A 25,796-nucleotide genomic window follows, 5' to 3' on the forward strand; every position below is an offset into this window, starting at 1 on the left:
TATGCAGACCTCTTATCTACCACCCCCACTTGTGATCACTCAGACTCTTGACCTCAGTTTCTGACCCTTTATTCTAGTCTCCTAACTTGGGTCTATTTCTCTTGTGTCTTGTCTGCCCTTCTTTTGCTGAGCTCTTCTTCTTGGGCTTATTCTGTTTTTCTCATCTCCCAGGCCCTGTTTGACCCCCTGTAGGCCTACTGTGGCCTGTTGCCACTCAAGTCCAGAGGAAACAGACATCTGAGTCCTAGGACCTGTTGTGCTCTCAGAAAACAATGTGACTTCATGCAAGCAGCTAAACCCGCCTTGGAGTCTCTGTCTGTGACACCAGGGGTTGCATTGGGTCATCTCCAGGGTCTCTAAGAATTCGAAAACTAGGAGCCATGGGCCTCTTCCCTGCCTCCTTTCAGCCTCCCACCTTCTGACTTTGTTTCAAAAAATAACCAAGAGTACAAAGCACTGTGACCTGCAGGTAGGACTCCATCACCCAGTTAGAATGATAAACTTGGGAAGGTCACAGCATTTATCTTTATTTGCATTACAGTGTACAGTTTACAGTGTGTGTGAGGCAGTGTGCTGAGAATCTTGTTTCATGCCTGTGTACCCAGCATCTGAAGGGAGCTCCTGCACGTAAGCAGCGGGAAAGTGGCCTTTTTTCCCATTTAAAGATCCAAACCACCATCCTTCTTCTTGTTTCCTGTGAATAGTCACAATGTCACCTGTGAAAATGCACATTTAGTTAGACAAATGGGTCTTTGCAATTTGAGCACATACCTGAGCCCGATTGGTGAGACAGTTTTCGGGAGAGCCTGCTTTCAAGGAGATACCTGATAGCATTGGTTTCTGCAGGTGATTCAGATGAAGCAAACTTTATTAACCACCTCTGGATGAAGCAGGCATAACGCAGAGCATATTAAAAAGAGTAAGATAATGGACAGCTAAGTTATGGCATAATATATTTTCATTAAAAACAGAATGACGCCCTAGCCGGTTTGGATCAGTGGATAGAGTGTGGGCCTGCGGACTGAAGGGTCCCAAGTTTGATTCCGGTCAAGGACACATTCCTGGGTTGCAAGCTTGATCCCCAGTAGGGGGCGTGCAGAAGGCAACCGATCAATGATTCTCTCTCATCATTGATGTTTCTATCTATCTATCTATCTATCTATCTATCTATCTATCTATCTATCTATCTGTCTCCCTTCCTCTCTGAAAGCAATTATATACATATATATATATGTTTAAAAACAAAACAAAACAGAATCATGTTGGAACGTGCATCTTCATGTTGGCTGGCTCACTTTGAATATAGCTGATGGGTGGTCACCAAACCCTTTCTTGGTGTCTGTGCTTTAATGGTTTCTCATGTTGGTGTCTGCAATTGTTTGGTATGTTGACTACTATGTCTTTGCTACCAGACTTTTCTTTAGATTAAGGCAGCCTCTCTCCATTAAATGTGACAGCTTCACAGTCCAATGTTTCACTTAATAGTTTTGCACAGAAATATAACTCCTCATTCCAAACTTAGGTAGCTTTAATAAAATATCAATTTGAAGACAATACTTTTTTAAAGCTATGATTCAAATAAATAGAATTCCTCAGAAACACATGGTTCTTCTCGAATTCTCTATTTTAAAAAATGCTATTCTGATATTAGTAACCCTGAAGTTTAACCTGATGCCCAAATCCTCTGGCTCTCCTTGCCTTTTGAGAGAGTCCCTTCTCTACAGCTGCCTCCTGCCCACTTCCTTCAGGATCCCAAAGCTACTTTAGCATGAGCATCATTTTAAGGCAGTGGTTCTCAACCTGTGGGTCGCAACCCCTTTGGGGGTCAAATGACCTTTTCACAGGGGTCGCCTAAGACCATCGGAAAACACATATATAATTACATATTGTTTTTGTGATTAATCAATGAAAATACATCCTGCATATCAGATATTTACATTACTATTCATAACAGTAGCAAAATTACAGTTATGAAGTAGCAACGCAAATAATTTTATGGTTGGGGGTCACCACAACATCGGGAACTGTATTAAAGGGTCGCGGCATTAGAAAGGTTGAGAACCACTGTTCTAAGGTAACATGTTTAGTCTTCCTTTCTTTCATTCTGTTCCCCAGTCATTTTCTTCTTAAAACAAAGGAGACTGGTAACCCCTCTTCTGTCTCTCCTCAGTCATAAGTCACTATTCATTCTTATAGAAAATCATTTTCAGCCTAAGTTCTCAAGTCAGCAGATTGACAAAATCCATTAACAGAAATTTAAAGGGATAATTTAAAATCTTACTGCCACTTTCCCTGAGCCCCTCATTGCATTTTTAGATCTCACTTAGGATATGACATATAAGGATAGGCTTTGCAATCAAGGAAGAACTAAAGACAAGCAAGATGATCCATTTATTGTGTAACTACGTAACTCAAACTCAGTACCCTGGGTTCTAGACGGCATCTGGGAAATGGTTTTTATGAACATGGAAAGCGGGAATAGAGCATTTCATTTACATACTTACTGCCATAGGTACCCTCAGGATGACATGGTGAATAATGAAGCGACTTCTATAACACTTAAAACTTTTAAATAAAGGCAACATTGACTTAAGAAGAATGGAAGAGAAGGTCTACTTTCTATTTCCTCTTTTGGGGGGTTTGTGTCTTTACTTATTTCGGCGGTAGAAGGAAGAGTAATTGCCTGGAAAAATCTCATTGGCAAAACGAAAAGGAAGCTCCCACTGATCACTAGCAAATGTGTGGCGTCCCTGTTGTTTGGCTGCAAAAATCCATCTTGATTTTCCCTTGGCCCTGGGTGCCACATCCTGCTCACGGATAAAAGCTTTTTCCTACGACACACTGACCTTTTCCTCACCAACTGTTTCTTTTCCAGACCCCTGCTTTAGCTTTCACATCCCAGTGTGGTCACTAACTGGACACGCCAAGAAAGCTGAGGCTGGAGACGTTTTCTTCTTTAACAATGTTGAGGTCGATATAAGCCATTATGTAATATCTTTCCATGTGAAACAAAAATCTGTGACACAAAGAAGGGGCTTGCTTCCTGAGATTGGTCATAGAACACTTTCCTGAGAGATAAGTGGGAGAAATATGAAGCTGGGGGTCCTTTGCCGTGGGTTCTAGAACTTGCTCTGACACTAAGCCAGGAGAGGAAGTCACTCCACATTCCTTCATGGTGAGCTTTTAGGAAAGGTGGGACCACCTCTCTAGTGACTTTCCATGACTGCCGTTCTACCCCCATGTGGCACTGTGAGTAAGCATGACTGAGTCTCTACATTCAAACCCTGCACCGCCACTGCCTGTGACCTTAGCCAAGTAATTACCCTTTCTATGCCTCCGTCTCTTCAGCAATAAAATGGGAATAAATAACAATAACCACTTCAAGGGGTTTTATGAATATTAAGTTGGACAGTGGGCTTGCAATAATGTCTGGCACACAGTAAATACTGAACAGATGTTAGCTATTTCTTTTATGTGTTTTATCTTTATCTTCTAAGAAAGGTGATTGTAAACCTGAACTGAGTTGACATGGTGGTAACCTTTATGGCTACTGTACTAAGTCAGAAGTTTTATTCAAATTAAGGATTTCAGCAGGGGAAGGCAATTAAACATTTGGGAATGATTCTTACCTACTTCCAAATCCAATTCATCATCTTGCCTGGCTTGAAAAGAATATAAGGCTTTGCAAAGAATGTTGCCGTGCTGGGCCACACCGGAGGCTGAAAGTTGGATCAAGTTATAATTACCAATGCTGTGTCAGTAAGCAAGAGGAAGAGGATAGGGAGCTCTGGTTATTTAGCAGTGTAGTGCAGAGCTTAAATAGATCGAAGTCTTCTCAAAAGAAAAGTTTATAGTTTTATAAACTATTTATTCCTTGATTCAGTAACTGTTTATGATATACCAGGGGTGGGCAACCCCTGGCACGCGCGCCAAACATGGCACGCCAGTAACTTTTGCTGGCATGTGAAACCCTCTCTTATAATCTTCCATTTACAATTGTGAATCTGTTCTCAATGATGAATTTTGTTAAGTCTCATAATAGGAGTAGCCTGACGAATGAAGAAATATAAACCTGATGTAAAATCTGTCATCAGTGATGCAGCAGCAAAAGTCCCACTGATAATATCAAATGGAGTCATAAAGTTTTCTTTCGGACTATCAGTGTACATGTATACATTAAAAAATATAAATGTATTTTTCATCATCATATACTGTGTTTTTGTCGCTCGAATGAATTTTATTATTTCTTCAAGGTTTTTCACATATGTACACCTTAAGAGATATCAAGTAGGCGTAACATGTTCTCAAAAAATTAGGGTTGGCACGCAGAAGAATTTTGAGTCAGAGATTTTGCTGGTTTTGGCACGCACTCACAAAAAGGTTGTCCACCCCTGTGATATACCTACTATGTATATCAAGCATGTCAAACTTGCAGCCTGTGATGCAGCCCACAACAAATACTTTTGTGGCCCAGCCAATATAACAGTATGTAAGAAACGTTTTAATAAAAATTTCGTAACTTAATTTTTACAATATCCTGTTGTACATAATTATTAATAACGAGCTACAACGTTCGCTAATGACTGATTACTATAATCGTGTTGCACTCATTTCCCTTATGCGCCTTACGCGCAGGCGCACCATTTCTCTCCACTAATACTAGCAGCACATATTTTAGCAGCCAATTTCCACATCATTAGTCTTGGGCTGACTTGTTTGGTTTGTGCAACAGGAAATATTTTGCTTTCAGAGAACAAGAAAAATAGGTTTATTTGAGTTACACTTATTAATTTGTGCAGTTTTTCAGTGTCTGGTAAGTTAATGTTCAAGAAAATATATTAATTTTTATTTAAATGTTCTATTATTTTATATTAATGATTACTCATTTATTTCAGCCCTTTTTATTCAGCATGTCTCTATCGAAATAAACCTATGTTTCTATGAAAATTGAAGCTTTTGTTTTTTTTGTGGCCCACATGAACTTAAACCTTGTTTATTGGGCCCGTGTTAGCCTTTGAATTTGACATGCTTGCTATACATGGATTGTATATGTTATATAATCAACAATTACATCATAATATAGAAAATAAGTCTGGAGAAAAGAATTATTTTAATAATAATCATAAAGATGATAATTTAAAATTATTTGCTTTCCACATGAACTTAATCAACAGCAGTTGGCTGATATGTGTGGTATGCATGCTTTGCTGTATGCATGTATTGGAAGACATACACAAGTTTTGTCATTCAGGTATAGATAGGGGACACTTTGACCATGTGCTTCTTATCATCATCCCTGTTTTTCAAACAATGCCACAGTGAGTCTCTAATATACATGTGGACCATAATGTCCTGGGTTTTATTGAAACTCTTTTTTTTTTTTTTTTTTTTTTTTTTTTTGCTTTTGACCAATTTCTAATCAAGAAACTAGAGAGTCAAGGTTATGGTGAGTATAGTTGAACTATGAGGGACAATAATGTGCACGCGTGTGTGTGTATGTATTGAAAGGTAAACACCAAAAGGCAGTAGGGTGTGGTGGACAAGTGACTCAAGTCAGGTAGCTGAATAAATGGGGTAAGCAGGCCCTGGGATCAGCATGCTTCTCACATGGAGGTTTGGAGGAGGCTCTGGAGACAGTTCCCCAAGCTCCTCCCAATGGCTTAGGGGTGACCGTGTGCACTGTAAATTGCAGGCTGTCTGAATCACATGCAACCAGTCACCTCATAAAATTCTTTTCCCAACCCTCCATTCCTCTTGGCTCCTTCACACTTTTTGGATTACATTTGCACAGAAAGCTACACATTCTAACAAATTAATCAGTCTTAATTTAAATGTAGATTTCTTTGAGCTGATATATATCAATGTGGCTATAAAAAAAAAAGTAAATATAGCAATGTGCTTTTCTGATAGGATTTGGCCCAAAATTATTCTGGGCATGGGATTACCTGCACATGAAGAACTTGGATTGCTCTGCCCACCAGGAGATGTCCTTCTTACAACAGTCTGTAATCTCTTCATCAGAAAAGGCCGAGATATTCTTACATAACTATGGGTCTGCTGCTGTTCAAATAAATATTTTTGAAAACAGTTATTTTTAATAACTCAAGTATTCATGAAATATAATTCTTCTGTAGCTGTTTTCCTTAGGAATTTGTTTTGTAATTTTTTGGAGGAGGTTATAAATAAAGCATTAACTACATTCCTAAACTCTTATATAGAGCTTTCTCGTATCTAAAGCCTTAATATTTTCAGAATTAGACAATTAGCATATTGCAATTCTGACCTGTACATAGGCAAAATAATAAAATTCAACCTTAATTGGCTTTAATGCAAATGAATTACATGGCTCTGTCTAAATGATTGAGACCATTTTCTTTCTCTTTCTTCCTTCCTTCCTTCCTTCCTTCCTTCCTTCCTTCCTTCCTTCCTTCCTTCCTTCCTTCCTTCCTTCCTTTTTTGATTGAGACCATTTTCCAGCTCTTGAGTCTCTTAGAAAGAAATTTGTCCCTTTATAACAAGATGGTTATAGCACCCCTTCTGATAGGCAATGGAAAACAGCTACAAGCAGGAGTTAATCCATGCATATTCACTATTCACCACCAATTCCTAAAGAGGGTAACACTGGGAAAATACATGTATGTGATTTTTAAAAATTGTGCTCATGCATTTTCTACGTTATGTGGTATAATAAATGGATGAGACTAATGCATATCATAAACCTTATGATTCAGGTCTGTATAAATATAAAATTTCAATTTAATAAAAAGTTTACTATAAAAGCACAAAGGATAAAATTAAGGTATGAGTAGGAAGAAGAATCCAAAGGGTTTTTAACTCCCCGTGTTTAGTATACAAAGAATGTATTCAGATGTGTTTAGCTCTTGTTACTCCTCTCAAAGGAATGAAACTAAATTTATTTTAAAATTCTGCAGTTGAGATTTAGGACATGTGGCATACATAATTCATTACAGCTTTTTTGCTCTGATGCTACTTTAAACCACTTCACCCAGTAAGCCTAGTCAAGAAATTATAACCAATCTCTTAAATTTTTACCTTTTCTTTCCGCTTGAAGATGGAGTTACTACAAGGATGGCTGGGTTGAGGTCTTTGTTCAAGTTCTGCTAACACTGATGACAGTTTATAGGCGTTTGCTTGCATCAGGTCTAGTTTCAAAATGGTCTGTGGATACATCATTTGGCCTTGTGAGTAAGTTTCTAGAAAATGAGGCACAACTGCATGGGTAAAAGTATATCAGGATAACTTCCAAAATGACAAAGAAATCTAAAAAGTTACACATTCAACTCATATGCAGATATACACAGAAAATGCTGAGCGAAACAATGGACCCTTTTCCTAGAGCAGTGGTTGGCAAACTGCGGCTCACGAGCCACATGCGGCTTTTTGGCCCCTTGGGTGTGGCTCTTCCACAAAATACCACATGCGGGCGCGCATGTACAGTGCGATTGAAACTTCGTGGCCCATGCGCAGAAGTCGGTATTTTGTGGAAGAGCCACACTCAAGGGGCCAAAGAGCCGTCTGTGGCTCGTGAGCCGCAGTTTGCTGACCACTGTCCTAGAGGAAAGCCTTAGTTGTTGAGTGTGTCTTATTCTGGACTCGTGTGAACAGAGTAAACCAGAAACCTTGATAGATTATTACTCAGTATTTTGTAGCAATGAATAGGCTTTACCCAATTTTCTGCTGGGGAATGAGAGAGGGAATAATAAGTGTTGACTGAGAAGGTAGGCTTTTGGGAGGCCTTGAGGAAAGGCAATTGAGGCATCGGCGCTCCACACTGTGAATAGGATTGAACTCATATCAGTAGAATCAAACCAAAATGATGGGAGGCAGGGCTTATTTATTATTTTGGTTGATGTTCATTGTTTTTCTTGAAGAGGTGAGGCCTTATATTACACAGAAAGTTCACAGTAACACTTCTCAAAACTAGAAACAATATTTTAATTACAAAAATAAGGACTGAAGCTTAAGATACACTCTTAGGCTCTTCCTGTTCTCTACTTGACTTTGAACTGTAAACTTTATAATGACTTCGTTGTCAGGCTGTGTCCAATCAGGGTAAATAAAAAAAAAACAAAAAACAGAATCCAAGTATAAGAAGGGGCCTGCTTATCCAATCTCCTCCCCACCATCACCTCTCCCTTTCCCATATGTCCAGCATGGGGATTCCTAACACTAAGATCCCTGCCAGACACCTCCAATTGATGAGAAAGGTCTCTAATTCTTGAAACAATCCACTGCATTGAAAACCCTTTGAGGTAGGTACCAATACCCCTATTTTACAGATGCAAAAACTAAAGTTATCCCCCCTACCTTCTACCATTAGGACTACTCTGCATCTGAGAGCATCACAGAGCAAGTCTGCTTCCCATATCCAAAGTCAATACCTACAACAGTTTTTCAGAGAACATGCCTTACCAACATTTTTGCTTCAAATATGGCACTTCAAGGACAAAAAAAAAAACAGTGAATTAGGAAGAATTTAAATGAAACAGAGTATCCTAGTGCAAAAAAACTTCCCTAGGTAACACAAAATCTACCAATATCACGAGTTTCCCTCCAACAGATGCTGAGGTGTGTAATGAAATAACAGGGGTATTTGGTACCCACTATTCGAAGGCTTGCATTTGTTCCTTCACTAGATCACAAACACTGTGAATCTAGTGGTCAGATTCCATCCTTCCTCACATCCTCCACTGTGTGAATCAGTCCAGTCAATTCCTACAACAGTTTCTGATCCTAATACATGTTCTATGCTGGTAACAAGAATGACAAATTTCGCCAAACCGGTTTGGCTCAGTGGATAGAGCGTCGGCCTGCGGACTCAAGGGTCCCGGGTTCGATTCCGGTCAAGGGCATGTGCCTTGGTTGCGGGTGCATCCCCACTGGGGGGTGTGCAGGAGGCAGCTGATCGATGTTTCTCTCTCATCGATGTTTCTAGCTCTCTATCCCTCTCCCTTCTTCTCTGTAAAAAATCAATAAAATATATTAAAAAAAAAAAAGAATGACAAATTTCTGTGCAGGAACAACCAAACAAATAAACTTATAGTTAACGCCATCATAAAGTGCTCTCACTTGACTTTATTTTGGTAAATGTTATTTGCATTGAATTAGTTAACTAAATATTTTGTGTTATCACAGAAAATGTCCCAGTCTTATATAATTTCATAAAAATCATAGCCATGTTCATTGCAAATATGTTAGACCTCTGTTTGCAAATAAATAGAATTCAGGCTTTTCTCTTCACAAGGAGTGTTAGGTTTGTTTCTGCAACAGCACCCAAATGAAGGAAACCTGTGCTAAGAAACAGATAAATTGTGCCTGTATATATCTATTTTCACCAAAGAACTACTGAAATTGCCTGTTTGGACAGAATTTTTAGGTACCTACTCATAAGAGAATTAGGCTATATTCGAGGTAAGGGAAGCATGTCCAGTTTCCAGTATCCTTCAAAACATTATTGCAACAGATTTTTATCTCTTCCTGAATTTTTCTCAGAAAAAATAACCCCATCAACATTATCTCACTCTAATCACAGCAGAAAACCCGTATCTTGCACACATGGGTACTAGCATCTGCTTGTTTTTATTCCTATATTAAATTCACAGGTCTTTGCTAATTGCCTTTTTAATGTGAATTCCTCCGAAATTGCCACCTTGTCCATCAATTCCTACATATTTCTTTCCTCCTGTTATTCTCAGAAGACCCAGATGTTAATTGAGGAATGAATGAAAAACAGCATTTTAATTAATAGTTTTTCAGCTTGTCTCTGCACATTGTGCTAGCATTTTCTAAATAATATTTAATCCTCACAAAAACCCTTTGATGCCCTAACCTGTTTGGCTCAGTGGATAGAGGACTAAAGGGTCCCAGGTTCGATTCTGGTCAAGGGCATGTACCTTGGTTACAGGCACATCCCCAGTAGGGGGTGTGTAGGAGGCAGCTGATCGATGCTTCTAACTCTCTGTCCCTCTCCCTTCCTCTCTGTAAGAAATCAATAAAATATTTTTAAGAAAAACAACAAAAAACCCTTTGAGGTATGTTCCAATATCCCCATTTTACAGATGCAAAAACTAAAGTTATCCCAGATCCCTGTAAACAGCAGAGCTAGATAGATGCAACACAGGCCTTTCTGAATGTAGAAACTGTGTTTTTAAGTCAAGCTTCTTAACTGGGTTACAAGTACCCATGGTTTCCAGACCCTGAAGGAATCATTCTATTTTAGAGAACTCTATTTTAGGCACTTTTTCCCCCCTAGGAAGAAACTAAGCAAATGTTTCTAAGTAGTCGGATTTTTCCAGATCCCTCAAACTCCTTGCCAAGGACCTGACCCTGCACGCCTCAGACTAGATTGTTCTGTCATGAGAAAGGAAAGGCAAACAGCGGCCAAATGGGCTGGCAAACGAGGGTTCTAAAAATAACTCTTTCATCATTAAATCTAGGAAACTGTGCTCTGCCAATATTTACCTCCTCCATTAGGGCTGCTGTGCTTTTCTGGCTCTCTGGGTCTGAGAAGGAGTTGTTGGAGTAAGCTTTCAGCATTCGCCGGAGTCCTGAAAATGAAATCATGTTCTCGGTCACAATCCTCCTGCTCTGGCGGGACACAGCTGAGCCCAGAAGGATTTCCGAAATGGCTGGAGCTGTTTCTGTAGGTAGTTGTTACTGAATGGGTGACCTTTACCTTCATTTAATGAAATGTGAGAAATGCTGGTTGATGCTTAAAGAGTCTTGACTGGTATTTTTCCAAGATGAGTTCATGAATCTTCCTTGTTGACCCGTTCCTGGTGGGTTCCTGACATTTACCACAGGGTTCGCCTTTCCCTTGCTATGATATTTACATGTGGAAACACTTTTGCTCTCTTGGATTTCCTGTCAAGTGCTCCATTGCAATCGGTTGTTCTGGCTCACGTAAAATAAGCTGTACATGTCACGGTCACAAGTGGGGAGTCGCTTTTATTATCTGCATCCTTTTAGAGAGGTTTCCCATTCTAACAGGCCTCCCTTCTAAGAACAGTATTTAGTCTGAATGATCTTTTCACCATTTAGAGAGTTAGTTTAAAAGGAAACAGACAAGAAAACCCAAAGCCCTGTGCACAGTTTACTATGTTTTTAAACCAAATGAATTTTCCTTCAGTCCAGCAATGCCAGAAACATAGTAAAATGCTACATTTCTGCCCGGCTGGCATGGCTCAGTGGTCGAGTGTTGACCTACGAAGCAGGGGCTCACAGTGCAATTCCTGGTCAGGGCACAAACCTGGCTTGTGGGTTTGATCTCCAGTGTGGGGCATGCAGGAGGCAACCGATTGATGATTCTCTCTCACTCTCTCTCTCTCCCTTCCTCTCTGAAATCAACAACAACAAAAATATTTTAAAAAATGCTACATTTCTGGAAAAGGTGGTAGAGAACTTATATAGCTCTCACAGATAGACCAAAGTATCGTTTTTGGTTTTTTTATTCTCTCCTTTCTTTTTTTAAAATTTTCTTTATTCATATAAATTAGGTTTGACATGTGATTCTTTAAAGGAGATAATCCCTGTGTCAATCAGCAAAAGCAGTATTACCCAACTCTCAATGAAAATACTTTCCCTTATCAGGCTGTTCACAGACATATTACACACCTTCTCGGTCACTCGAGGCTTTTTCAATATCTCTTTGCAGTCTCAACAGTTTTGATTTTATTGAAGACTTTTGTCTCTCTTTATTCATTGCATTGTTAGGATCTTCTTCCTTTAGGGGAAGAAAAAGGATATTTAACCACTTAATAGGGAAAAAAAAGTTTTCTCTCCAAGTTGCACTGAGACCTTTACTGACTATTTAATTTTAACTGGAAGAAAAAAGTAAAAGAAAAAAAAAAAAGCCAGTAACTGAGACCTGCTTAATAAGAAATCATCTCCTTGTTCACAACTTATAAGTACCTAGCTTCAGAACAAATGTACTTTCTTTAGAACAAATTATTCTTGAAGGATGAGCCTTACTGTAGCTATTTCATAGTTACTTGATAAGTAAATATATTTGTTATATACTCATTGCTCTCTATCTTTATTCAAGTTAGAGTCTTCTAACCGTCCCCATGTAGTATCGCATATATGCCTCAAGCTAGGATTGCTTAACAAGCTGAGCAAATGTTTGTGTTCTGTGTTGCTGGCTACTGGGGATGCCTGAACAAAAACACAAATGCTCTTCCCAGAGTGGGTTTATAATTAGGCCTTGAAGCGTAACATAAGAGACCTAGTAATTCAAGGCTACGTTCATTGATGAATGGAGCAGACAGGAATGTGTGGCCCACCAAGGGCAGGGCCCGGGCACAAAAGCTTTGAGGAGGCTATAAGACTAAACCAGGATTTTTCAGTCAAGGGGAAGGAGGACAAAGGGTGCCCCAGGCAGAAGAATTGGCTCAAGCAAAGGACAGAGGGAGGACTGTGAGAACTGTATCAGGAACAGTAAATAGACCAGTTGCTTAAGCAAACACCGTGAAAGAAAAAGTTGTCTGGGTAGGTTGGGCCAGATTTGGGGGCAGAAAGAAGTAGGGGTTTTATCACATAGGCTAGGAGAAACCATTAACAAAATCTGAACTTTCACATACATATTTCAAGGGTTGAATAAAAAGGAGGTATGTTAGGGTTAGATGGAAAGGTGGCTGTACAAATAGCAGAGGGAGAGAAACCTGTGGAGAAAGAGAGGAAACTAATGACTAAAGATGGAAGTGAAGGAGTCAGGGAGTCAGGACTTATCTGATAGGAAAGTGACAAACTGGGATTCCAAATGTTGGTGGAAGGTTAGCTCTAGATAGATTTTCATGAAGAAAGGGGAGCTGAGGATTTACAGCAACATGAACAGCCTTTATAAAATGTAATGTACAGGTAAAAATATTTTATTTACATATTGTGTATTACATAATTATAAAAAGTTTCTTTAGAGCCCAAGGTGACGTCACACCCCCAGGAGATCTGACTAAACCACAAGGATGCCTAACTCCAAACCTGTCCCTCCTTGCTGGAGGAGCACACATTATAATCTGGCTGTCAGACCAGTCCAAGACTTCACCTGGTCTGCTTGGGACACCTATTGCTCAAAAATGTATCTCTAAGGATAGATCACTACTGGCTCAACTTGAGGATGGAGTTTACTACTATCCTTTAGCTTTCTTAAATTCCTCCTCTCTTCCAAATATTTATTAGAAAGAAGATTAATATTGGAAGAGGCATATAAAACTATGGATACCATCTTTGAACATGGCCTTTACAGTGACCTTATAAATATTTTCTCACTGGTCATCAGCCCTCCAATATTTGTACTTGGATTGTTCTCCTGTCTTACCTCTTGCCCATATAAATTTCATAGCACTACATAAAAGTCCCTCTACACTTACTGCCATGACTATAAAGTCAGACTTTGGAGGCATTTTGCCTTAAGGCTATTAAGAAAATCTTATTTTTCCATTTGAAGATACAGTCCATTCTCTTAAACAACAGACGTGTAGTCTTTAGTTCTGGTGCACTGAAATTTCATAGAAACCAAAAATTCCATGAGCACATCAATTGAAGATAATCTATCATGGCTGCCTCCTTATATTTCAGCTAGAGGTCTGGTGCATGAAATTCATGCACAGGTAGGGTCCCTAGCTCTGACCAGTGATCAGGGTCAATCAGGGCCTTCCAGCTGCCAGATGGGGCCTTCTTTCTGGCTGCCAGCCAGGGCCTTCTTTCCCCAGCTGCTTTCAGGGGCCTTCCTTCATTCTGTGCCACCCCCTGGTGGTCAGTGCACGTCATAGCAAGTGATCAAACTCCAGGTCTCCTGGTGGAACTCCTGAGGGGACACTTTGCATATTAGCCTTTTATATACATAGATAGGAGCCTAGTCAAACTTTCAAGGAGAATGACCCTTATTTTATTGATAGGTTAGTCTATAGCAGTGGTTCTCAACCTTCTGGCCCTTTAAATACAGTTCCTCATGTTGTGACCCAACCATAAAATTATTTTTGTTGCTACTTCATAACTGTAATATTGCTACTGTTATGAATCGTAATGTAAATATCTGATATGCAGGATGGTCTTAGGCGACCCCTGTGAAAGGGTCGTTCGACTGCCAAAGGGGTCGCGACCCACAGGTTGAGAACCGCTGGTCTATAGGGACATTTTTATTAGCCTTTTAATAAAGTAATAGATATACTCTATTGTATATTTTCTCATCCCAGGGATCACCTACACTATTTGGAAGAAGAGAAAAAAAAGAAAGCACTTTCCTATTATAATCCAATCTCCCTTTCTGCTCCAATCTCTACCTCTGCTTCTGCTTTGAAAAGACATTGCTATTGTTAATTTGCTTTGCCTTTGCCAAGGTAGGGGGAAAAAAAATGATTCATTTTAGAAATAGCTGTCACATGATGCTATTTGAAAGGTAGGGAAAGGAAAAGTTGGTCGCCTTCCCAGGTGCTGGGCTCACTGCTGTGCCCAGATCTAACTGCCTTTCTCTCTTCCCTCATCTCTTGTTCCCTGAGTGTGGATCCTGGGATATTGACTTTGGCTACTCTTTTAATCCTATAGGAGGACATGGCCAGTGGGTTGATTCTATCTATGTGCAGAGAAATATAAGCTTCCCAATATGGTCCTTGAAGTCTCAATGAAATCTAGCAGAGGCCCAGGGAAGAGTTGTCAGGAATTCAGAAGACAAAGAATTTACTCCAAGATAGCTAAGAAACAAGATGCCTGGGCTCTGACCAGGGACACTGATCTGTTTTTAGCAAAGATGACATAGTAGAGTCATCCAAATCCCCTCAAAATTAGCCTCTGTGATTTGGTCCAAGCTTTTCAAAGAAAAGGACCGTGAAGAATGTTGGCGCTTCCCACCTCCTAGGATGCATGCCTTTGTGTAATCCCCGCAGCTTGAGTGTGGGCTGCACTTACTGGCTTGCTTCTAACAGATAAAATATGATGAGATATCACTTCTGAGATTAGCTAATAAAAGACTATGCTTCTATCTTGAGCATTCTGGCTCTGTCTCTCTTGGATCAAAATTCTGGGGGAAGCAGGCTGACATGTGTGCTGCCCTAAGGAGAGAACCACCTGGCAAGGAAATATTATCTCCCGCCAACAGTCAGCCAGAGGCCTGCCCCAGCCATGGGTAAGCTTAGAAGCGGTTCATTTCCCAGTAGAGCTTTGAGATGCCTGCAGTTCTGGCTGATACCTTGATTGCAGTCTTCTGAGGGACTCAGCGGCACCCAGCTAAGCCACACCTGGATTCCTGACCCACAGAAACTGTGAGATAATAAATGCTTGCTTTAAGCCATTAAGTTTGGGAGTGATTTGTTATACAGCAATAACAACCAAGAAGAGACAGTGATTATTTACAGGTCATGAAACATGTGTGCCTGGCATTACTCTCATAGAAGACCAAGTATGAAGATTCAGTAGAAAGCCCTTGACTTTCTTCCCTTCCAGACATGTTTCCTTTGCCTATTTATAAACCACAATGTTTATAATTTATCTGAACCGTGAAAAAAAATCAATATTTTCCATTAAAAAGCACACAAGATATTTCCTTTACAATTGTTCTCAAATTTTTTTTAAGGAATCCCTCAGTACCTAAGGTACCCCATTAATGGAACTTCCTTCCATCCATACTTACAAAGTAATCGGTTAATAGAAACTCAGATTTATTTTCTGTAGATGAAATAGCAGTTTCTTCCATGAGAGCCTGGATATCCTTTTCAACATCGATCTTGCTGATGGCCCCGTGAATGTGCATGTGGCACTGCAAAGCCAAGGGAAGCAGAAGGATGTTGCTGAAGACGTGTTTCCTGCTAGTTCTTACCATGCATCCCAGAAATGGAGAAATCTTTACTACTCACTGTGGTCAGGGTTTGGCCAAAAACAGAAATATGTTGTGTGTACTGATTCAAGTTATTACATAAAAGTTTAATTCTTTCCTTTTCCAGCTCCAGGATGTTCTGAAAAGAATGGAAAATGAGGTAAGATCAGCCAGTTGGCATGGAAAACTGAAATCACCCATCTGAGCAAATTGTCCTGTTTGTGCCTCTTGATTATGTCATATCCAAACTGTGGTGGAGAGATTTTCAGGACAGGAATGTGATTTGGCATCTCTCCTATTTATCTTCCATTAGAATTTATTTAAATTGCATGCTTTCCCCAGGATTTTTCAGCCCAAAGGCATAGAGGTGGATGCAGTGGGTTATCTGACATTCACAAAGAAAGGGTAGAAAAGAATCATTTGAAAAGCATTTGTGCCCTAACTGGTTTGGCTCAGTGGATAGAGTGTTGGCCTGTGGACTCAAGGGTTCCAGGTTCAATTCTAGTCAAGGGCATGTACCTTGCTTGAGGGCACATACCCAGTAGGGAGTGTGCAAGAAGCAGCTGATCGATGTTTCTAACTCTCTATCCCTATCCCTTCCTCTCTGTAAAAAATCAATGAAATATATTTTTTTAAAAATAAAATATATATACCTTAAAAAAAAAGAAAGTATTTGTGAGTCCCAGAGAAAGAGAATGAAGCCCAGTAAAACCCATGTCTATATCTCCAAAATGTAGTCAGAAACTAGATATTTCTAGAATGTTTACAGTCATAGAAGGCATTCTGCTAGTCTCTGCAGGGGCAAAGATGAGGCACAAATTCTCTGCTTCAGGAAACTATTTGACGAGCAGAACCCCAAAGTCTGATCAATTCATAATTCTGGCCTAAAATTAAGCCTGGGGGTCAGAGACCACTGTTTAAAGGTGGGAACATACCCTCCCCATTTTGAGTGAAATGACAAGAATTCCACTCTGGGAGTTTCATATCTTTTAGCTGGAAGGGTAAATAAGAAAGCGAGGGAGGTCACCTTTCCTTGTTAGCCCTTAACACTTTAGAAAAGTTAGTTATTGGATTCTTGCCACTCACTGCTAGCTGAGCTGCTGACTGATTGTTTTGAGGGAGTTCAAAGAAGTTCAGCAGCTAGGCATTGTGGGAGAAATCTGGGTCAGGTGGAGTATACAGGGGATTCCCCAGCCTGTGGGGGCAGCTTGGTATGTACCTAGAGGACTTCAGCTTTGACGGAGGTGGCCGGTGTCTAAGCTAACATGCTCCTCATCCTGTTTTTGTAAGGACAAGACCTGGGCATTCCTCCTTCATCCAGAGGATTGGTTTCTCCTGTAACTGCCACCCAGCAATAGTCTTTTATGAAGAAGGTTTTGGGCAAATTGGTGGGTAACATTACCATAGGAAGCAAGAAGGATGGACTACATCTCAAGGCCTCTGATAGGGTGGGGGTGGGGGAATCACAAAGCTTATTGGCTTCTCCCATCCTGACTCTGTGGCACACCTGCAGGGCCCACTGGCCTGATCCAGCAAGCCGTTTCTTTATACTCCTGAGCAGACTGCATTCGAGTTCTGTTGTTATTTCATGTATAGTATACAGTCATTTAAAAATTTTTTAAATTTACTTGTTTTCTAATTATGAAAAATTTACATGACATAAAATTTACCATCGTAACCATTTTTAAATGTGTAGTGCAGTGTCATTAAGTACATTCACATTGTTGGGCAACGATCACCCTCATCTATCTCCAGAACATTTTTCATCTTGCATCACTGAAACTGTGTACTCATTAAGCCATAACTCCTGATTCTCCCATCTTCAGCCCCTCTGGCAACCACCATTCTAGTTTCTGTCTTCTATGAATTTGACTACTCTAGTTAGCTCATATAATAGGAATCATACAGTATTTGTCCCTTTTTTTCTGGCTTATTTCATTTAGCAAAAAGTCTTATCCTACATAAGACTTTTTGCTAAATGAAATAAGCCAGACGAAAAGGGACAAATCGAATCAAACAGGTGACCTCTTGGTGCATGAATTGACACTCAACCAACCCAGCCACAGTGGCCAGGCTAATTCACACTCTTCATTCATTTTTTTCAGTTCCTACTGCTGTCCTGGCCTTCCTTCCTGTTAAAGGCTGAATAATATTCCTTTGCACACATATACCACATTTTGTTTATCAGTATATAGGCTCAGGCAATAAGTATGAACATCTTTGTCAATCGCATGCAAATTTTTATCCTGTGCCAAGTGCCCTGACATTTGAATCAGAAAGTCTGGAGCTCTGCTCCCCGTGGCCACCTACCTTCTCTGTGGAGTTAGAACCTGTACAATTTTTGTAAGTCAATGGGCACCAAATATTTGTCTTTGCTTCTGCTGTTGGTCCCCGGAGTCTTTCTCCAAAATTGCAGGCACCAGCCATTTGAATGTGGCCAGGTGCTCTTGCTCTCCCAGATACAGGATTAAAGACCGTGAAGAGCAGCCTACTGAACATATTGTTTCTTCAAAGGGCAGAAATCATATGCCTCCTAACAAATACACAACACAAATTCTGCTCAGTGGTTTGGACCTCAAGTGGGACAACTTCAAAAGCAAGAGACTTTCCAGGACAGAAAAGGACATAGAAAGCAGCTGTTCTAGTTTAGTGCCATGATGAGCAAAGGTCAGGAAAGAAAAGAAAAGCCAGGATTAGGAACACAGTGCATCACCAGCGGGCAGCTGTTTCTTTACTTTGGCAAGGGCTGAACCACTAGCATCAGTTTGAGACTAGAATAACCAGTGTCTCTTGATGGAGATGGTAATGTTTAACAGATTTTAATTACATCTCAGGGAAATCATTAAAATGATCTATGTTCGCTCATGAAAAGAGGCTGAGATTAATTCCACTGTGCAAAGGGAAAGTCTCACGTAATGAATTATTGCTTTCCATTATATTGCGTGTGTGGTTTTTTTAAAATAAAATAGGCAGTAGAAAAGCAAGATACTCAAGAAGGACCTAAAATGGTCCTCTAGTGCGATGTAGCACATACGAAGAAAGTGCTGTCAGAGTTACCAAGAAACAGCAGATTCAGAACCTGTCTGAGGCCAAGACATCATAGTAATTCACACTCTTTTAAAAAAATATATGTTCTTATTGAATTTAGAGAGAGAGGGGGAGAGGGAAAGATAGAAACATCCATCGTCTGCCTCCTGCTCACCCCATACTGGGGATTGAGCCCAAAAGCCTGACATGTGCCTGACAGGGAATCGAACAGGTGACCTCTTGATGCATGGATTGACACTCAACCAACCCAGCCACAATGGCCAGGCTAATTCACACTCTTTATTCATTCTTTTCAGTTCCTACTGCTGCCCTGGCCTTCTAGTTTACATTACCTGAGGAGCTTGCCTTCAACAAACTGATGAAAGAAATATGTTCTTTATAGAGCAGGAACTCTCAAACTTTAGTATCCCAGCAATCACCTAGACCCTGTCCTAAAGTCATTCAGAAGTTCTGTGACCCACCTGGTCTAGAGAGGTGCTCAGGAATCCAAATCATAACAAGCACCCTAGGTATTTAGTTCTAAATTATCATATCATCACTTTAAAATGTTTACTAAATGTACTGTAACTGAAAAATAAATTAAAAAAAGAAAAAAATAATAAAGTAAATAAAATTTTTGCCAAATGGGTAAGCATCATTTCATATGTTAACTAGTAATTTGATTTTCCCTTCTATGATTGGCATGTTCATACCTTTTGAATTTTATTGGATGACTGAATTCTTCCTTTGTATATCTTCTTTGCTGCTAAATTGCACACATCCCCATAAAGTATTGAAATGGTACTTTATTCATTGCTATAGATATCCAGTGTCCAACACAATGTCTGACATACAAAGAAATTCTCAAGTGTATACTGTATGAATCAGCTTCCAGGCCTAAAACTCATTTCTGAAAACCTAATCATTAAGCCTGAATTTACATTTTCCTTTGGCAGCACTTTTCGAAATTGGCTGAGCATTATTGTGTCCATTGAGAACTTAGGACTGGAATCCTGGCCAATGATACTCAATAAATATTCACTGGTTATTTTACCCATGGAGGAATTACAACAATGAGAAGTAATGTCATTTGTGCAAAGTCACAATAGGACTGATGGCCACAGCTAAGGGCAGAGATCATCAGGTTATATAATTACAGATCCGATCTCCATTTTCAAGGCCACACAAAGCTCCATGGAAGAAGAAAAAAAGTGAATGCATAACTTACTTGGTAGCAGTTTTCTAGCGTGTTTTCCCACTTCAGTCTGGTAGAACAGCCGGCCATGTTTTTTTGGTAATAATTTTCATCTTCTTTTGTCAATTTCTCAGTCGATTTTTTCAGTTTATTGAGGAGCTAAAGTAAAACATCAGAGTCACATATTCAAGAACACATTTATGAAATCCCATTGTAATTCCATATAATGTCATTTATACCAATGATATGTTTCTCACCTCCCAGCTGAATTCATAAAGAGTAGCTATAGACAACAAAATCAAAGATCTTTCAGAAAAAAAAATGGATGTCAGAGCTGAAAGGAAACCAAAAGAGCTTTCAGTGCAATTCTTTCAATTTTTCATATGACGGAATCGAGGTCCTTAAATATGATGTGATGTGCCCACATTCATCAAATCAAGGAGAAGGCCAATGACAGATGAGGAGAAGCAAGTATAGATCAGGAACCTCCAACTCAAGACTGTAATCTACTAATGATTTCTGTGGTCTTACTTGGTAAATCCTGTCATCCCTGGCATTTCTTACCAGGACAGGTAGAGAAATGTGCGGTCATACAACTTAGAACTAGGATGAGGCCTGGCTATCATCCAGTAAGGTCCAATAACCTTACTTTACTTTCACTCTATAAACTCTGCAGTATAACTTCAAAATCAAATTTCAGGATTAGAGTCCTGCAGGTGAATTACTTAACCTTCATGAGCCAGTTTTCTTATCTGTGTGATGGGGGTAGTGATACTCCTGTTTCACTGGGTTGCTTTGAAGATTCAAGCAGGTGATGTGGGTAAAGCAGGTGGCACACTGCCTGAGACCTGGGTTAGCACTCATAGTGAGCATTACTACTACTAGTGAAGAGTTTGAGCGAGACACATGTCAATGTTCACGGCAAGTTACGGACAGCTTGACAGATGCCTTCCTTGCATCCTACTCCCCAGTGATCTGCTCCTTCCCAAAGAGCCCCCTCTTGCCAGTCACCGAAATTGACCATTCTGGTTGTGAAATCTTCTGGAAAATCAAATACAAAACTCTCTGGACCAGAGTGGCTGAAATCGATTCTCAAAATGCTCAGACAAGTAATTTAAAGTCTCTGAGAAAGGAAAAAGTTGTACTACATGAATGATTCTCAAACTTTAATATGCCTAGGAATCACGTAAGGTGCTTGTAAAACTGCAGATTTTTGGGGGTCCCACAGTAGTCATACTGACTCAGTACTTCTGTAGTGGGATCAGGAAATCTGAATTTTCACTACCTCCTCAGTTAATTTTGATGGAAATGGTCCTTAAACCAGAGTTTAAGTCAGGATCCCTCTGACTTACACAGTTAGGAGATTCAAGGACAGAGACAAAGGCTTTTAAGAATGACCCTCTTTATGTTTAAGGACACTTTGACTAACGTTTCAGTAATAAAGAACATTCATCCAATATTCTGAATATTAACACCACTCACTTTATTATTCCAATTGATATACTAGCCATTCAACTGTCCCTGGGCTCTGATGTATGACTTACACAGGACACACTGGGTTTTGTATATCAAGTGTAATGGATCACATTTACCTATAGAAACATGAGCTTGTGAATTTTAATCTGATTACAATTTAGTGAAAAGGCTGAAAGTGCGCCATGGCCATACTTTGTTAAATTATGTCCTTAGATTCTTACCAAGAATACTCAGACCTCCAGCAATGAGAACAAAGTTACTTTTGAAATGACCCCTCACATTCATCAGCTTACACTATATAGCTATCAACTAGAAGTTTCTGCTTAGCAAATTTATAGCAAATAACCCCAAATCAATAGAAAAGAAGAATGTCAACTCTTACATTCTTATTTCAGGAACTTTAAAAAAAAATTTATTTAAGGAACTTTTCAGAAAACTTCACTAAAATTTATCATAGATTGCATACTTTTTTTTCTTCTTTTCTTTCTCCTGGAACAAATATTTCATACACTCATCAAACATTTATTGGGTGCCACAGTGTGTCAGGTACTAGGCTCTGGAAGTAGAAAATGGAACTAGACAGGCTCCTTCTTTAGCCAGGACCCACATTACTACCCAGTGGGATAGAGCCCAGGATGATATTAGTATTTAGTTATATAAGCTAAACTAGCCTTGGAATTACAATGACATATAAGCTGAGACTTGGCACATAGTGGGCGCTCACAGAAATAATCCTTGTGTGAAAAAATGTAAAATAAAGTAGGAATTGGTGAGCATTGCATGATACCAAAACAAAAATTTGTGTGTGTGTGTGTGAGAGAAAGAGAGGTTAAAGCACAGTTTGAGAGGGAGAATAGCAGAAGATGATGCTGAGAACCAGGCAAAGGTCAGGGAAGCTCTTAAGGACCACAAAAAGGAGTTGGTACTTTATTCTGAGGTCACTGGAAAGACTTTGAAGGCTTTTAAAAGGAGAATAATATGCTCAGATTTGAGTTTCAGAAAAGTCAGTTTGACTTGTATATGGGAAATAGATAGAAAAAGGCAACACTGAAAGTCAAGAGACCAACTTGTCAGTTACATAACCTAAGAAATGATCATGACAGCCTGGGACAGAGTAGTGGCAGTGGGGACAAATACAAGTAGATAAATTTAAAAAGTATTTGGTTTAGGAGTTAGAATTGGGAGGATATGGAGAATGATGATATTCAAAGATTTAGAAAACACAAGAATAAATATTTTTATCAGAGGGAAGTGATGGTTCCAATTTTGGATGTTGGATTTTATATACGAGAATGCAGTTTAGAGACTGGTTTGGGCTGAAGATATAAATGTGGGTATTGTCAGCATAGATATTCTAGTTGAAGCCATGAGAGTATATTTAATGAATACCAGTTACTTCTTGAGTACCTGATATTGAGCATACTGGCTTAGACACCGGAGATACCATGCAGAATAAGACTGAATGAGGCCCCAGAGAGAAACCATGAGGAGCAGCAGTACATAAAAGCCAGGCAGAAGAAGGGAAGTCGGTAAAGAAGGTTAAGAAGCTGAAACCGGTTTGGCTCAGTGGATAGAGCCTCGGCCTGCGGACTGAAAGGTCCCAGGTTCGATTCCGGTCAGGGGCATGTACCTGGGTTGCGGGCACATACCCAGTGGGAGATGTGCAGGAGGCAGCTGATCGGTGTTTCTCTCTCATCCATGTTTCTAACTCTCTATCTCTCTCCCTTCCTCTCTGTAAAGAATCAATAAAATATATTAAAAAAAAAAAGAAGGTTAAGAAAATATTGCCAGATAAGAAAACCAAAAGAGTGAGAGGTTGCTGAAGTTAAAAGAAGAGACTGTTTCTGGATTGGGGAAGTCATCAATGCTTAATGCTTCCAAGTTAAATAAGGTAAGAACTGGGAATACCCATTGGCTTTAGCAACAAGGATGACATTGTTTTAGGCAAAAGCACTTTCAGTAGAACGGTGAGGAAAGCTGACTGGAGTGGCTTGAGGAAGTGAAGGCACAGCACAGACAACTCTTTCAATAAATCCTACTGTAAAAAGGAGGAGAGATAATAATATCTGGAGAGGAACAGGGTCATGAAAGGTGTCTCCCTGACTCTCCCAAGATGGGGGGAGTTGAGAAGGCTGATGGGAAGGAATTGTTGGAGAGGGGCATCTCCAAGATATAGGGGAGAAAGGAATAATCAAGAGACGTGTCTCTGAGAGAGGGGATGGGAAACAGAGCATGTGGAAAATCGGCCTGTCTCATTGCACACGTGACTTCAGCAGGCAGGTGGCTGTGCTGATTTCTATTTACTCCATGAGGTAGGAGGCAAGATAGTCTGCTGAGAGTGGGTGGTGAGGAAGGAGGTGCAAGGAGAATGGAGATTTAGATCAGCTTCTGGTGAGAACAAGGACTGCTGAGCAGGGGAACAGGAAGAATTGCTGAGCGGCATGGAGCAGCTCAGCTCAGGCTGGCAATCACAGGCACTTTGGCGTGAGATGAGAAAATGAATGCTGCCTTAGCTGTTTAGCTTCAGGACTAAAAAAAAAACACCTAACAGATAAAGCGATGAAGACAGTGGGGGTCTGTGAGGTAATGACAACCAAAGTTTAGGGTCACAGGACAAGCTGAAGGAGGGCAAGAGAGAACTGTAGTTTTCAGTCTCCCAAGGAAGCTTCTGATGAGGGAAGGAAGAGGAAATTCACCACTTAGCTGCCCATGTTTTTATTGTTTTACTAGAGGCCTGGTGCACGAATTCGTGCACCAGTGGGGTCCCTTGGCCTGGCCTGTGGGGTTGGGCCGAAACTGGCTCTCTGCCATCCCTCAAGGGGTTCCAGATTGCAAGAGGGTGCAGGCCAGGCCGAGGGAGCCCACTGGTGCACAATTGGGGCCAGGGAGGGACACAGGAGGTTGGCCAGCCAGGGAGAAAACGCAGGAGGGCTCCAGGTTGTGTCTGCCCCATCTCGCTCAGTCCCAATCGGCCGGACCCAGCAGCAAGCTAACCAACCAGTCGGAGCACCTGCCCCCTGGTGGTCAGTGCACATCATAGTGACTGGTCGACTGGTTGACTGTCTGCTCCCTGCTGGTCAGTCACAGCAAATGGTTGAGTGGCCGTGGCATATCATTAGCATATTATGCTATGATTGGTTGAACAGATGACTGGATGACTGGACACTTAGCATATTAGTCTTTTATTATATAGGACCAGAGGCCCAATGCACAAAATTCATGCAAGGGTCTTGGCCCTGGTCCCCGCCCGCTGTGGGGGGCCTCTGCCACCTCTATTTAGGCCCCCGCCCGCTGCAGCTTTGTCCAGAAGGAAGGACGTCCAGAAGGATGTCCGGTCTAATTAACATACTACATTTTTATTATTATAGACTAGAGGCCCGGTGCACAAAAATTTGTGCCTGGGGGGGAGAGAGGGGTCCCTCGACCCGGCCTGTGCCCTCTCGCAGTCTGGGACCCCTCGGGAGATAATGAACTGCTGGCTTAGGCCTGCTCCTGGGTGGCAGAGGGCAGGCCCAATCCCTAGGTGCAGCCCCTGGTCGTGCTCAGAGCAGGGCCGACTGGGGAGTTGGGGCGCCGCCCTATCATGCACAGAGTAGGGCACATCGGGAGGTTGCAATGCCACCCCTAGTCACGCTCAGGGTAGGGCCGATTGGGGGGTTGGGGCACCACCCCCTGTCACACTCAAGGCAGGGTCGATGGGGAGGTTGCAGCACCAACCCCTGTCATGCACAGAGCAGGGCCCATCAGGGGGTTGGGGAGCTCCCCCCTGTCATGCACAGAGCAGAGCCAATCAGGGGGTTGAGGAGCTCCCCCCTGTCACGCACAGAGCAGGGCCCATCAGGGGGTTGGGGAGCTCCCCCCTGTCATGCACAGAGCAGAGCCGATCAGGGGGTTGAGGAGCTCCCCCCTGTCACACACAGAGCAGGGTTGATCAGGGGGTTGAGGTGCTCCCCCGTGTCACGCACAGAGCAGGGCCGATAGGGGAGTTGGGGCACCGCCCCCTGTCACACACAGAGCAGGGAGGATCAGGGGGTTGTGGAGCTCCCCCTGTCACACTCAGGGCAGGGCCGATCGCGTTTGCTTTAAGTTTTGAGACAGCCCCCTTAAAGCAACCTCAATTGTGGCCCAGGCTGATTTAGAAGAATGACGCAGGTAGCCTTCCATGTGTGTCGAGTAAGTCTTTGGGTGCGTTACACCCGCTACCTACCGTGAAGGGCCCAAGGAGAACGTTGTTGCACCCTTTCCGGTCTATGAAGAGCTTGCAAGAATGAATAA

The 25,796-nt window shown here is 41.1% G+C and overlaps 1 protein-coding gene across 1 annotated transcript in view; it reads right to left on the reverse strand.

Annotated features, from left to right (window-relative positions):
- Positions 1–462: 462 nt before the first annotated feature.
- The window catches only part of NOSTRIN (nitric oxide synthase trafficking), a 55,443-nt gene continuing 30,109 nt past the window's right edge, over positions 463–25,796 (reverse strand). The window contains exons 8-16 of the mRNA XM_023745259.1: positions 20,079–20,204; positions 15,864–15,962; positions 15,641–15,766; positions 11,635–11,743; positions 10,483–10,568; positions 7,054–7,179; positions 5,946–6,060; positions 3,630–3,719; positions 463–716 (exon numbers count right to left, since the gene is read on the reverse strand). Of these exons, the coding sequence (XP_023601027.1) occupies positions 550–716; positions 3,630–3,719; positions 5,946–6,060; positions 7,054–7,179; positions 10,483–10,568; positions 11,635–11,743; positions 15,641–15,766; positions 15,864–15,962; positions 20,079–20,204 (1,044 nt within the window). The 3' untranslated portion in view covers positions 463–549. The remainder of the gene's footprint in view (positions 717–3,629; positions 3,720–5,945; positions 6,061–7,053; positions 7,180–10,482; positions 10,569–11,634; positions 11,744–15,640; positions 15,767–15,863; positions 15,963–20,078; positions 20,205–25,796) is intronic.

The sequence above is a fragment of the Myotis lucifugus genome, unplaced genomic scaffold (genome assembly GCF_000147115.1).
Source record: "Myotis lucifugus unplaced genomic scaffold, Myoluc2.0 scaffold_5, whole genome shotgun sequence".
NCBI lineage: Eukaryota > Metazoa > Chordata > Mammalia > Chiroptera > Vespertilionidae > Myotis > Myotis lucifugus.